Source organism: Lactuca virosa, chromosome 4 (assembly GCF_052849685.1).
Source record: "Lactuca virosa cultivar CGN04683 chromosome 4, Lactuca_virosa_CGN04683_v6, whole genome shotgun sequence".
Classification (NCBI taxonomy): Eukaryota; Viridiplantae; Streptophyta; class Magnoliopsida; order Asterales; family Asteraceae; genus Lactuca; species Lactuca virosa.
In genome coordinates this window covers 34,807,798-34,823,686 of record NC_136429.1, presented here as the reverse complement: position 1 = coordinate 34,823,686, position 15,889 = coordinate 34,807,798, and the positions used below count along the sequence as shown (strand labels likewise).

Sequence of the window (15,889 nt, the reverse complement as noted above, 5' to 3'; positions counted from 1 at the left end):
CACCTTTAAGCTCAAGGGTACCAAAACCAACTCAGATCTGAAGGAACAACCCCTAAAACGACTTTACTCCCTCATCATCCCCAAAAAAAGGCCAAACACACAACAAAGCCCAAAATAAGGAGATCTAATCATCCATAAGTCAAGGTATAAACTTGATACCTTTAAATGACTGCAAGAAATGCAGTGATTCTGGATCCAAGACTTCCTTCTCCAAGCTAGAAACTTCAAGATCTTCTAATTCCTTCACAATGCACAAAATGAACACCAAACTTCCTTCCAATGCTCCAAAAGCTTGACAATGGAGGCTACAACTCATTTTAGGGTTTAGACAACAATGGAGGATGATAAGGAGGCCACAAAAAGCACTTGAGGACTTTAAACAGAGTGCAAGACCCTAAAAATTAGGGTTTCTTTCCCAGCTGCCAACTCGTCGATTTGAGGCTCCCCAACTCGTCGAGTTGGTTCATTAAACACTCGCGATCCATCCATCTTCAACACGACGATTTGGTCCCTCCAACTCGTCGAGTTGACCTAGAAATAGGGTTATTCTCAACAATTTTTCTTCAAGAATTCGGATGTTACAGATATTTAGTTTAAACACTAAAAAAAAAAACAAAAAAAATCAAAAAATAAAATAAAAAATAAAGAAAAACACCAGTACCTTCAAGTATGCAGTAAAAATATTAAAAACAAAAAAACAAAAAAACAAAAAAAATAATTAAAAAAACAAAAAAGACTAAAAAAACAAAAAAGACTAAAAAAACAAAAAAAACTGTAAAAACCGAGATGATAGTATTTGAGTCTAAATAAACGAAAATAACTAATAAAACCCACTTAAATGACATTTCATTGACGTTCGCCGAACGTGATTAAATTCTCGATTCCGTATTGGTTACCATGAACGTAGGTCGCATGCGAACACACCACGACCAAATATTTGGATTTGACATTTGCGCCCTTGACGAAATGGGTGGTGGAGAATTATCCTCGCAGTCCTCATCATTTTTTTAGTTCTCACCGAAACCGGACTATATATATATATATATATATATATATATATATATATATATATATATATATATATATATATATATATATATATATAAGAATTGAGATAAGTGAAAATGGCGGAGGGTTGAGAGAATTTAGCAATAATTTTTTAGGATTTTTGTTGAATTTTGGCTGTTTTTTCTTGAATTTTAGTTGATTCTCTCTTTTTGCGTTGGGCATACGGTTGATGGTCCATGAGGTTGGCGCGGAGAGCGTGAAGTACAGTCGTTTGTTTTTTTTTTTTTTTTTTTCAGCCATTAGTCTTAAGCGCGTGAAGACATAGAAATATCCACTTCCTGCACTTTCTTTTTTTCCTTAGCTATATTCCACCATAGACACATGTTCCAAAGCTTAGAACACCTGCCTCCTTCTCCTTCTCTGCTGCGACACATGTTTATCAGATTTTCCTTTCCCATATTAAAGTTTCTTCCATTACACACTTAGGCCTCCTTTGTTTTTTTACAAAAGTACTATTTGAGCAATTTTCTTTTTTGGCGGGTAGACGTTTCGTAAGTGTATGTTTTCTTCCGCAAATATGAAAAAAGACAAAAGACATTTAACCACTTCCAAAACAAACAATACCTTAGTTTCTCACCCTCTCTCTTATCTCATTCCAATTTATTTCACTGGTTCCTCTCTCCGACCATGCCTCGACTTTTCTTCCACATCCCCGACCTCTGTACCGCCATTCCTCTTCTACTATTTCATTCTTTCAACTCATTTCGATCTTGCTTTCTTTGGAATCGGATGGTCAAGAAATTGGATGTTTTTCTTCTTTTCTTTTCGTGAACCCTAATCTAGAGTCTCTCTCTCTCAATCATGCATCTGTTTTCTTTTTCACCTACTGTCTCGATGGATGTCTCGATGGAACAAGAAGGGTGAAGACGAAGACTGAGAGGCTTAAAAAATGGGTGCAGTCCTTATGGGACAGTTGAAGGTTTTGGTCGAGTGTGTCTAAGGTCAAACAAACCGTTGTGCTTAAATAGTGAGTTCCAACTTTAATTATCTAATGTTTGGTTTAATTTAATGATTTAACAGTAGTTAATTTCTTTTGGTGTGGCTTGGAATTTCCCAAGTTTGTGTTCATGATTATATATTATAGGAAATTTGGGTCATAGAACAAGAGATGTTAGTTGAAGAAGAAGAATGAGAGATTGGAAAAAAAAAGCCGACAAAAAAAATAACAAATGACAGGTTTTTGCTTTTAACTATCCATGGTATTTTATTTGATATCAAGAATCTTTTTTTTTTTTTGCTGAATTTGGAACTGTATAAGAATATGAGTTTTATATATATATATATATATATATATATATATATATATATATATATATATATATATATATATATATATATATATAAACGCATTGTCTAAGACATAACTATCACAACTAACTATACAAAGAAAAATATGAAAACTCCCTTTAAGTCTAACGAACTATTAACGACCATGTAATAGACTTGAGAAGCTAACATCACCATTGAATTTGTGGGCTTGTACAATCTCCTCTACCTATACTAAGAGTCTAAGACAGCTCGGTGTCGACAATATGTTATTGTATGTTACCATACCCAAAAGGTGTCACGAGTCATACATTGATGTTATAATACCTAAGATGGAAATGGGCAACACCAAATAATACATGATAACACCCCTTATTTTTATTTTTATCGTTTTTTTATGTTTTTTAATTTATATATTTCCAATTTGTTTTTTTATTTATGTCATAATATTTATAATTATCATATAAACTAAATCATAAGTTATAAATAACATTTAAAAAGTAAAAATAAAATTTTAATAAATCCTAAATTAAAAACAAAAACATTTAAAAACCTAAAAACCAAAAAAAAAAAGATGAGAAAAATTATAGTTTTTGACCTAAATTATTCCTCTTCAGTACCATCGCGTATATGATCTGCCAAGTCTTCTCGAAGTTGCTTGTGTTTTCGTTGGTCTTGAATGTCAACAACTCTATGTAAGTATTCTGCTACCCCTGGTTGAAATTGAGTGTGTCTAGGTTCCATAAGCAAATACTCGGTAATGTTTCATCCTTTATCTTCAATTACCATGTTATGCATTATGATACATGCATACATAATGTCTCATAGAGTGTCTAACTTATGTGGTCATGCTGCATGTTCAACTATGTGTCATTTTGTTTTCAGAACTCCGAAAGCACGTTCCATGTCCTAATATGCTCCTTCTTGTCTTTTCTTGAAAAATTTGTCTCTTGGTTCTATCAGGTGTCGAAACGCCTTCACAAACATGGAACATAGTGGATATATTCCATCCGTGGGGTAATACCCGAACTTATACTCATGACCATTTACTGTGAAAGGAGCATCTGGTGCCTTTCCTGTCAAAATGTTCTGAAATATTGGTGAATGATCAAGAACGTTTACGTCGTTGTTAGAACCCGCAACTCTGAAAAAAGCATGCCAAATCCATAAGTCTTGTGACGCAACAACCTCTAATACTAACAGATGTGATCCAAGATGACCACTTGTGTATTGACATTTCCACTTGTATATTGACAATTTCTCCATATCCACTTTGTGCAATAAATGCTTCCAAGCATACCCGAAAAACCATGTTGTTCTTCATGCACCGCATATAGTTGTTGCATGTCATTCAATGAAGGTTTGCACAAGTATTTGTCACCGAAGGTTTCAATAACACCTCTCGCCAAATTATACAAACTTTCTCGTGCAGTTCGTTCGCCTGACATTCTCATATAGTCGACCATAGAATCGGGCGACTCCCCCAAAGCCATAAGCTTGATTGCAGCAACACATTTTTGCAACCCTGTAAAACCTCGTTTACCTCTCGCATCATACCTCATTTCGAAATATTCATTTCATACCTAAACATATATTTAATTTGTAAAAACGGACGTAGTTGTGTTATCTAAAAAACAATAATTTAATAATCTAAAGAACATATATTTAATTTTGTAAAACAAGTTACTTACGGTACCTGCTTTCCATTGCATTCGCTATCTGTTGAAACACATTTTTCCGCAAACGAAACATTCTTTTAAAATCGCTAGGTTGGTAGACACTATCCGCAAAATAATCGTATACTAGACGTCTATGCCCTTCTTCACGATTTCTGTTCAACGCCGCACATCTGGTCAGTAGTGAAGCTGGCTCTAATAGTAGCTTGTCCGTATTATATCGGTACATCATACCCACAAACATATCATCCTCATCGATATCATCATTGTATCGATGGAACGGATCAAAAAGATCCGTTTTTTTAATGAAATAGATTACTAGAAAAGAAAATGAAATTGAAAGAAAATTTGAATTTTTGAAAGAAATTGTTGAGTTTTGTAGGTAAAATTAAGATAAATATTGTGTATTTATATTAGATATAAATAGGGAAAATTATTATTATTATTATTATTATTATTATTATTATTATATTAAGTTTGTGACCGTTTGCAAACGGTCAAAAATGTGATCATTCTCCAAGCCAATTTCAATCGTTTCCCTCGTTACCACCATAACGCCCATTACCGTAACACCTAAAACGCCACCCCGGGACAGTGTAGTCGGCGTTATAACGTCGTGTTTAGCGTGCCATGTTGGAAAACAGGGATGTGCGTTGCTCACTCCCACCCGTCTAATAAAAAAAATAGTTTTCTTTGACATATGTCACCCTATTCGTCTTCCTAATTAATGTAATGTCACTTGTCAATTTATTGATTCTTCATTCCAAATTTCAAATTTCAAAATTTTCACCCTAATTACCTTAAATTAATAACATTAGAATAAAAAATAAAATAAAATTAATACAAATGATATAATTTAACGTATTTATTTGAACCAACGATTATAATTTTATCTAAATAAACGAATATCTTTTAATTAATAATTTATTTAAAATAATTAATTAATAATTTTGAGTTTTTAATATGAAAGCTTAATGAACTTTATAACCATTGTTGTCACAGGTTATAACCTAGTAAATATATATAAATATAAAATACTCAATAAAAATGATTAATTTATATTTTACATATATTTATTGTACAAGCCATAAACTTTACTTTATCCATGTGTAGAAAACATTCTACAAATAAGTGAAAATATGCCAAAATATTCCACGATTGTTAAAGTCTACTTTGAAAACTTTCAACCTTATTATTTAGCTCAAAAATTTTAGATACGATCATACCGGTTTTAATAAATCCGGATCATATTCAAACTTTTCACACTGAAATATATTTGAATGACAATATATAACACTAAAATAATATCTAAAATATTAACAAACTAATATGCTAAAGCATTTTATGTGGTTGGATGGAACAAATTTGGTTCAAATCAATTTGACAAAAATCTAAAACTAAAACCGACTAAAAGTTTTAACTTAGTCAAACAAATTTGGTTCAAATCGATTTGATGTTTGAGGCGATAATTTGTTTTTCAAATTTAGCAAATAATGTATAACAAAAATTTAAAAACAAATGCCAACACAATAAATAATATAGTCACTAAAACACATCATATAATTAAAAATTAAATGAATCATTTATTCATATTAAAAAAAAAGGAGTACATAGCGAAGTGCAACATCCCAAGAAAACATCTAAAAAACTAAATAAAAAATACTTTAGATTTTGTTATATAGTTATATTAAAATTGAAAAAAGAATTTTACATCAAGGTTCAAAATGAAACATATTAGAGTTCTAATGTTATACTGTGGTTTCATTTTCACTTGAACTATGCTTAATGTCTTAGGACTAAAGTAGAAATGATCTTGGACTGCACCCAGTTTGCAACTGGTGTTCGTGTACATAGAGTATGTGACCGATATACTTAGTAGCTGGTACGGTTTGTACTTAAACGGTATATTTCCAAAAAAAAAAAAAAAAGTCAGTTTTCTTGAAAATCTATAGGATCACCAAACGTATACAAAGTGTAGAATAGCAACCAACAAATATATAACGAATCCTTTAATTGCATTTCTACATTATAATCAGTTATTATGTTACCCCAGGCCCCAACAAAAACAAAAGAAGAATATTTATGAATAATCAAATAAAAAAAACAATTCTCAGCTTCAACTTCCATCGTGCTTATAAACTATTCCCTTATTATTGATTTTCCTTCCTGCACATTCACAATCCAGAAAACTAAATTAGTAAAAAGAAAATGCATGATTAATCATTAAATATAGACCTAAAACAATAAGAAATAAGAAAAGATCGATAATTAAACTAACTTACTTGGCTTATTTTTATTTCTAGAGATGGCAATACGAGGAATAAAAACCCCAGTTCCTTTGTTGTTGCTTCCCCACAAGCTTAAAATCGAAGCTGGGACTGAATCACAACCACCCTCATTCCAATAAAAATAATTACTGTTGTGTTTGACTGTTTCATATCTCCGTTTTGTATTCAATGAAGAGCTTGAATATTTTTGGGTGTGGCTCGAAAATTCTTTGTAGTCATGATCATCTATCAATGTTAATACTCGTCTTTCGAGTTCAGCATAAAAAGCATCATCATCATCATGCTCATGGATACCGAGTTCTTGGGCACTGTTGATTATGCCCATGCTTTTGTGAATTGAAGGGATTTGATAACGATGAGGGTTTTGAGAAATTTAAATAAACAGGTATGAAATGGAAGACGAATGATTTGTAGATTCAATTAATGTTTCCATATTCAAAGGGGAATGAATGGTCTTTTAGATTCTCTCCAAATCCATGACTTTTTTTTGACAATATTATGTGACATGCCTTTTGGCATTATATAAAATATGTGCATGCATGCATGCCGTATTAATATTTTTAATATATCTAGTTAAAGTGTGAAACTAATTAAGTATTAATTCACTTCATGGTTATTGGATGGAGGTGACATAATCAATTGAAAACGAACAAAATTGTTAAGTCATGTTTAACTTGTCAACATTTTTTTAATCTTCTCAATTTTGTTGTTTGTGTTCATGTTTAACCGAGTACGTTGGAGGTCTTCGATTGAGGTGTAGATAGTTCTTAATGTGTATGACGAGAATTGTAATATTTTTTTTTAAAGATTGAAGGTATTAAATTAATTAGTTTACTGAGTTGAACTGTAGGTTGACTTTATTTTTCAATGATTTGGTGATTTGGAATTTAGTGTTTGATTAATTTGTCTTTATTTTGCAGGCGTAGACATTAAATATCTATAAACAATTCAATAAACATTAACTTCGGGTATCCTTATCATTCACATTTGAATTCAGTGAGAAGTAATCGTACAAGTTCAAAAAGAAGTCATATGTGACTGTAATTGGGTACACGTAGAGAATGGTTTAAACGTTTAAAATATTAGAAGATATTGTATTATTGTTGTATATTTTTGTATTTTAGGAAGTTAGCCTCAATGTATCTATATATTTGTTTATTGTGTTTAATCAAAATCATCCGGTCATTTTGATTCCTTTATGGTATCAGAGCTCCTCAACCCAAAACCCTATTTCCTCCCTTGACAGCCACGACTGTCATCACCGCCGACAATGCTTGGAGACGACCCAAACTCTTCCAAGGGCTCCGTTCATCCGGTGTATATTGTGACAAACATCCAAAACAAGGTTCGAGTCTTGGATGGAATCAAAGTGACTTACTCCTCATGGGTAAAACTGTTTAAACTCCATGCTCGCGGATATAAGGTATTGTCACATATCGACGGTACTGTGCTGCCGACCAATACCACTCTCGACTACGCACAATGGAGTGAAATTGATGCTATTGTCCTTCAGTGGATCTACGACTCCCTATCTGATGATCTGCTTACTCGAGTCCTGGAGAACGACCATTGCTCATCAAGCATGGGAAAAAGTCAAGCAAATCTTTCATAATAACAAGGGGTCTTGTATAGCAGCCCTTAAACAAGAATTTACAAACCTCACCCTCAAATCCATGAACTCACTCGAAAACTATTGCCATAAGTTGAAAGACCTTGCAGATCAACTATCAGATGTCGAAAGTCCGGTCTCTGAAAATTGTCTGGTCCTCCATCACATCAGAGGTCTTCCACCGGAGTATGATATTGTCGCCGCCTACATCAATCAGACACCACCTGACTAGGATACAACTCGAAGCATGCTCCAATTGGAACAAAATCGTCAAGCTTCTCGTAACAACAACACCACCAGTGATACTGGTCTCACGGTGACTGAAGCCAACGTTGCATCTGATTCATCATCATCGCGACCACCACCAAGACAAACTCGTGGAGGTCGGCCGAACCGTCAATCCTATCAGCCTCTGTGTGGTTCTTATCAACGCGATCATTCAAATCAAAATGGCCCACCTCCATCTCATGCTCGCAATCAACAACTTGTTCCTCGCCCAACTGGTCACGAGAATCCATACAAAACCCCTCCTTGGTGGACAATGATGTCGCCCAATGCCCTTATCCAACCCAACAAGGTTGGCCGTACCCACGATATCCTCCACAACGGTCGTCCTCACAACAAACTCAACAACGCAATCAGCAATCAGATCGTTCCTTCGACGCTCCTCAAGCCAATACAGTCGGCACCTTCAACGCCTTGGAGGCAACTGATATTGGCATTGAGTTTCAGGCTTTATCCATGGATTTACCTAATGATTCCTAATGGTATATGGACACAGACGCTTCAACTAATCTCAAGGCGGACTCAAGTAAACTTCAACACTATTCTAATCATAGTCATATGAAATTTAAGTTTTTCGGAAATGGTCATGATATTCTAGTTCAAGGCACGGGAAAAGCTACCATCATAACCCAACCTTAAATCCTTTCCCTAAACAATGTTTTGTACACACCAAACATAATCAAAAACCTCCTTTCTGTTTGTAATTTACTATTGATAATCATGTTTCTGGTGAATTTGATCCTTATGGTTTCTCTGTGAAGGACCTCAAGAGTGGGAAGATCCTAACACACCACAATAACTTCGGAGATCTCTACCTATTCACCTCTTGACCCACCTCTTGTCATACTCGTCTCTATATCTTCATCAGATTTGTGTCATTTCCGTCTTGGACATCTTGCTGGAAATGTTCTTGATTATTTATGTTTTAATTCCATCATTAGATGTAATAAGAGTTCTAGTAATACTCATTTGCTTTGTCATTCATGTCAAATATCCAAACATAAGCGTTTACCATTTTATGATTCAGGCTCTAAAACTTTATGACCCTTTGATATTATTCACTCTGATCTATGGACCTCCCCACCTCAAAGAAAAACAGGATATAAATATTATATGGTCCTTATTGATAACTTTACTCAATATGTGTGGGTATACCCTCTCAAATTTAAATCTTAAACCTTTACTTGTTTCTCTCAATTTCATTCATTTCTTCAAACTCAATTCCACACTAAAATTAAAAGTTTTCAATGTTATACGGGTGGCGAGTTTGATAACCAAAACTTTAAAAAAATTTCATCCACCCATGGCCTTACATTGAGATTTGCTTGTCCTCGGACTTCTCAAACGAAAAAGCCGAACAAATGATATGTCACCTAAATGAAATCGTTCTTATCTTAGTTACCCATGCAACCTTACCACCCTCCCTATGAGTCGACGCCCTTCATGCAGCCACCTACTTACACAATATCACACCCACCAAAATCCTTCATAACCAAACACCCACATTTATGCTATACCGTTGAGTTGTGCATGTTATCTAAACCAATCTGCCAACCACCACCACAAACTCGATCTACGATACACCTGTTGTGTCTTACTTGGATACCCCGTTGACTACCACGAGTATGGTTTCCTCAATCCCCTTACCGGTAAAATCCACCTCTCTCATCATGTTACTTTTAACAAAACCATCTTCCCATTTGCCTTTTCCACCACGCATCCATCCCTTAACTATCATTTCTTACAAACCGATGCGAATCTACCCACCAACATTAACAAGTTTTCCAATCCACCAACCACCACCACTCTGCTGAAGGGTTTTATAGGTTATAATGTTGGGTTATGAGCATTCTAACACTCCTAAGTGTACATGCAACCCTAAATACCTTGGATCTATGTTTTCTCTATTATACATACAATTATGAACATCCAAGGTATTATCCTAATCTAGCATACAAAATAATAAATATAACAAGATAGAATACATACCTCTTTGATGTAGAATGTCTTCATGAAGCTTGAGTGCCTAGTGCCCCAAGTGTGACACCTCAAATGGTTCACACAACACCAAATACACTTGGAATAACTTGCGAGAAACTTGAACACTCCTTGAAATCGTCTAGCCCTCACACTCACACATTAGTGCACGATTTCTTGAGCCATGGGATTCTTTTATATGGTGGCTACTAGGGTTACACCATGTAACTCATAACTTTACCCATTCCTTATGCTCCATGGATTTTAACCTCCATGGAGTATCCATGGGTCACCCCATGGACTTAGTCCAACATAAGGAATCTTGGATCACAAGCCCACATATATAAGAATGAATGATTTACACAATCAACCCATATATTTAATTAGTCTCCTTTTGATCACTTAATTAATTCCAAATTAATTCTTGATCAATACTAATTAAATAACCTTATTAATATATTAGAACTTATAATATATTAACCAACCTTAAGTGTTATTTCTCTCATTATAGTCTATCCAAATGCATGATGCCATGCAACCCAAATGGACCATGCGGGGTCGGGTCAAGTCTTACCAATTATAGTTATGGACTTAGACATTAATCCAATAGTCTCCCACTTGGATAAGTCTAAAACTATTATTGCGTATGACTTCAGGAACCGATCAGCAATCGTAGCTCTCAAAAGCTTCTGTCGAACTCTGACCTTGTCGATGAACTCTGACCTTTGTCAATGACTTGTCCATTAGATAAGGGATCATATATTCCTCCATTCTAGATATCATATGGACTGAGACATGGATTATCAATCATTCTCTCTGTCCATTTGTTGTTTCCCGATTTCCGATTCATGATGACTGACTGATTGAACAAATCAAATCAGTCCTGGCTTGGCCAAGCACTCACATGTATCATCTTTAAATCATCGAGGGGCCCACATATATCGCTTTTATCCCGAAGGTAAAAAGGAATGGATAAACTTCGACTCATATGGCTTGTTCTACTACTTGTTGAATCATACACAAAGGCACGTTTTATAACATCGAGTTACCAATGCGTTTTCATGCAATCAATGTATAACCAACTCATAGTAACAACTCATATCTCTAGGTTTGAAGAATATAAGATATTATCGTCTCATGATCACTCGTGATAAAATCCATGAAGTGATTCAAATGAGCGCGGGTTGAATCCAATACTCAGAACTTATCAGCACTCATGAGTGTTGTAGCACCACTTTGTCCACCAACTTGGACCTCTACAAACCAACCCATGACAGTCTTGATTCATATCTACTTCCAATATATGACCGACTGTGGATGGTTTGAATAACTTAATCATTCAGGAAGAGCGACTTAGTTATTCTGGAAGTCAAAACATGCAAAGTGAAACACAAGAATAAATGAATCAAATATGGTATCAAACCCTATGAATATAAATAAACACTTTTATTTATCACCGTACTGATTACTCATTATTCATTGTTTCGGTTTTATCAACTTTATACTTGAATTTAAAACAATAGTTGTCCCATGCTCCAAGCATGTACACTATGTTTTCTAAACACTAGTCATGCCATACACCAAGTATGCATACTATGTTTGTCTATGATCTTTACTTTGTAAAATAGATCAATTGAACATCACTCCAATGATCCTCTTTTCACAGTCCCAAATTCTTACTGCAAATGCAAGAATTCCAAATTCATGCCATTTACTGAAATCTGTTAGATTCTAAACTTATATGCATTGATCCTCTTAATGATTATGCACGAAGTCAGAAAGACTTGACAACAATCATTACAGAGCATTCCAAAGGAGATCATCTCCTTGGAAACATCCTTCTTTCATTAAGTTTCCTAATCTTACACAGATTGAATAATTTCTAACTTTGAAACATTTCCATATTCCATTTTGACTATCACTTCTGAACAAGAGTTGCCTCCTTACAGATTATGTCAATATGGTCCTTCCAGAATTAACATTATACTTCCAACTATCCTTGAGCAACCAATCTTTGGTAAACCTTAGATTGTCCTCGACAATTGCTTAATCATTTTAGTCATATCCAATTCTAGACCTTTTCCCTTCATAATGCCCCAGGCATTTGGAAAATTTTAGAAAGGATGAATATAGCACATGTAATCGATCCTATATCCGAAGCATATGGGACACGATTCATGATGTCTCACATAAAGACTAAACCAGTCTTTTGCTATAATATTTCCATTTCAATTTGCCAAGTTCTCAAAATTCAGATTATGAAAAGGGATGCCGTAATCATAATCGAATTTTAGAACGCAAATAATGGACCCATATATAGAATTTCCTTATGTTGAGCCATTCCAACATGAAATTCATATATATATCCTTGATTAAATACGATTAAAATCTCAATCTAAGCTTTTAGAATTGAAATGAAGTATAATTTCCTCTCCCTTAATTATAGCAAAACAACTTTTTCAACCCCTGCAACCTCACAAATTGAAACTTTTGTTTTCTATAATTAACATTGCTAACTTGCAACCTTTGTCATAATTATCATGCTCCCACTAACATGATGATTATTAGCATAACACTTCTGCTCCCACTAGCTTTGACATGTACTCAGAAATCAGCTGACTTTCTTACCAAAGTTCAGATTTCTGATACTAGATTGTTTTGATAAAACTTTATCAAAATCATACACCTCTCTTAGATAGCTCACATGTGTGTCTAAATAATTTTAGAACTATGAAAAGGGATGCCGTAATCATAGTCTCAATTGTTTAGACCTTTGCCACTTCTCACAAGTCCATGTTAGTGTGCCGGTAAACTACACACGCTCCACTAACGACTTTGAGAATGCAAATATCACAATTGCTATCTAGCTAAAATCTACTTAGTGAAAGTGTTTCCTCACCATCATTTTCATGAATCGGAGAGAAACCTTATGACACTTAGATTTAATAGTGTATGTGTTCTTATCCATGTGAATTTGTCAAAACCATAATCACAAGACAAGGTTAGTGACAAATCCAAACTCATATTGATTAAACTTGTGCAATCTTAAATTCTTGCCATTTGGCAGCTCAGGTGCCTGCCATTGCTTCCAAGTAGTTGTGCAACCAATTGAGAACTCTCAGAACTCCTATGCAAAGCCAACTTGAATAGGCACAAAAATTTCAACACGATAGGTTATAAACCTCAAGTCGTGTGCTAGTGAAGGACTGTAGGTTTTATTCTTGATTAAGTCTTGAAACTTTCAAGAGCTTTAAGACTCCCACTGTCCTCTTGACATATAAGACTCCCTTGTCAAATATTCAAGAGATAGTGCGGATTCTTTATGAAGACTAACACTTTACACAATTGGCCTAAGTTGGTCTCTGTTTTATCCAAAACATCACAACTTACCAATTTCAAATGTACAAGAGTAGATAACCTTTTACTCTTACATTTGACTAGTGTTAACAAACCCTCTTTAAGATATGTCACTCAAGTTACAATCTTGGAGTATGACTCTAAGAATTGTTTTGGAACGAAGTATGACTCATCTTTTTGATTTAACCATTTCAACAATTCATGACTCCTCTTCTTAGTCATAAGAATGCACTAAGATGACTTTAGAGGACCAATTGTGATATGGTATCTTAATCATTAAGATGATCATAAACATGATACTAAAGTACTCTCCCATCTTTTCAGATTTGAGAAACTTTTATCTTTCTGCCATACTTTGATTCTTCTTATTCGTTCTGTCTCACATTGAAACTTCTCCAATGCTACAGACTTATACTTAAACTTATAAGTATAACCATATTTACTGAACTTAAGTAAATCATGACGAATAGTCTTCTTGATCTTTTGTGGTGGACTTGACCAGTGCATAAGAATGTGTACTCGATCCCTTAGTCCTTTCCTTATTCACATAAGGAATTAGTCTTAATTTTCCAAGCTGAAAGTTCTCATTCATCATACTATACAACTTGCATGATTCCAAGTTTCGGTCCAATTGAACCTTGGGTGATGAGAATCTTTCCTTATTTGGTAATATTAGACACTACCACAACCGAAAGAATCAAATCCATTTTTCCAATATTGATATCAATGGAATCTTATAAGCAACAACTTTTCACAAATGTCATTGTAAGGATACTTAAAATAAATAAAATCAAAACCTTTTTCTTTTATTTTAAAACTTTGCGGAAAAACATATCCTTACAATCCATATGAAAACCTTGTTGTTATCTATTCCTAAGCAATATAAATATCATAACTCTTAAGTAATAGCCCAAAATTCTGATCACCGAACCATGCGATTGAAATCCATCTTCGCGATCAGAATCAGCATGTACTTAATAGAGTTAGACAATGGACTTTACCTGAAGTAGAGCCAAACTTATTGACTTTAACATCCTTACGTAAAATTTGGCAGCTTCGTAACCAATGCCCCTTCCTTTGGCAATAGTTACCTATGGACCCTTGATAATGGGACTATTTCAGACTTCACCTCTCTCTTTACCATTGGGTCAACCGAGTTGACTATGGCCGATCCCTTTCCATTGGGAAGAGAGAGCTTTACTGGATATCCAATGTCATCATTGTCAATGTCCATAGCGTTTTAGGAAGTTGATCTTAGCAAATAGATAAGATCATTAAGGGTCTTGTCTTAGTCTGTTTCATAGGATTCCCAAAAGAACTCACTATGTGACTTAGAAAGTAGTTGAGCCACTAACTTTCTCAAGACTTTGACACCCAACTCTCCCGGCTTGTCAATATGTGACTACATCTCCAAGATGTGATCACACCTAGACCTTGCCTTGCCAATAGGGCTTGAGTGACCTTAAACTTTTTAGGAACTTGTGGGTTAGGGAGAATAGTTGGAGGAGGTGAAAGAAGTATGATATCCATGGGACATCATCTTCATTTAGGAAAGCTTGTTTCAAGAGATTTAGGAAGATCATAAATGTCTAGACCAGACATCTTTTTGGGAGATATTCAAGATAGTTGATTTAAAGTCCTTAATATGACACCCAATATGAAATATTAAAGCTAGGACCCAACAAACTATTTTATAACTTAGAAGAGGGATGCCGTAATCCAAGCTATAAAAATATTTGAAGGTAGGTGAATGACGATTCACCAATTTCCACCATGAAAAATGAAATAATTTATTAGGTTTTAATTGGATTTGAAAGTCCTAGATCTTTGAGATTCATTGAACTGTTCAAAGGCATGTTTCAATCTCGAGTGTGCCCTTCAGGTTTTGTGATTGGGATGCCGAGGATCACAAAACAAGGTGTGAATAACCATGCAAATATACTTGGTACCCTTAATATTTACCCCTTAATCAGTGTGCCGGTTAACCACACACGCTCCACCGATACTATGATAAATATTAAGTTACCCTTTGCCTACCTTGTTAAGTCCAGGTTAGTGTGCCGGTTAACCACACACGCTCCACTAACGACTTAAGCAAAGTGCAAAGTGTAATTTCATGGGTTAGCACCAAATTCACATTTTCCTAAGTAACTAAGATTGGGTATTAATAAGAGTTTAGTTACTTAGTATTTATCATTAATACTTTTAATGAAAGGAGAATTATAGTCCTTGTCCTACCCGTTCGGCTAACGACCCTCCACCAGTCAAGGAAGCGGTGGGTGAGAGTGGACACCCATTAAACTGCTATTTTATAGGCAGTAACCTTATACCCCCCTTATAGACCGACTTCATGAATGAGGCGT

The 15,889-nt window shown here is 34.7% G+C and overlaps 1 protein-coding gene across 1 annotated transcript; it reads right to left on the bottom strand.

Moving 5' to 3' along the window:
* Positions 1–3,243: 3,243 nt before the first annotated feature.
* LOC145104280 (uncharacterized) lies at positions 3,244–3,896 on the bottom strand. Its single transcript, XM_079041545.1, has 2 exons — positions 3,635–3,896; positions 3,244–3,530 (listed from the first exon to the last, which is right to left on the bottom strand). The coding sequence occupies exons 1-2, from the start codon at positions 3,894–3,896 to the stop codon at positions 3,244–3,246; spliced, it is 549 nt and encodes a 182-aa protein (XP_078897671.1).
* Positions 3,897–15,889: the final 11,993 nt, after the last annotated feature.

Coding starts and splice junctions, on each gene's coding strand:
- LOC145104280 (XM_079041545.1), bottom strand. CDS start 3,896: ATGAGGTATGATGCGAGAGGTAAACGAGGTTTTACAGGGTTGCAAAAA. Junction 3,531..3,634: donor AGAACAACATGGTTTTTCGG/GTATGCTTGGAA, acceptor CACATCTGTTAG/TATTAGAGGTTGTTGCGTCA.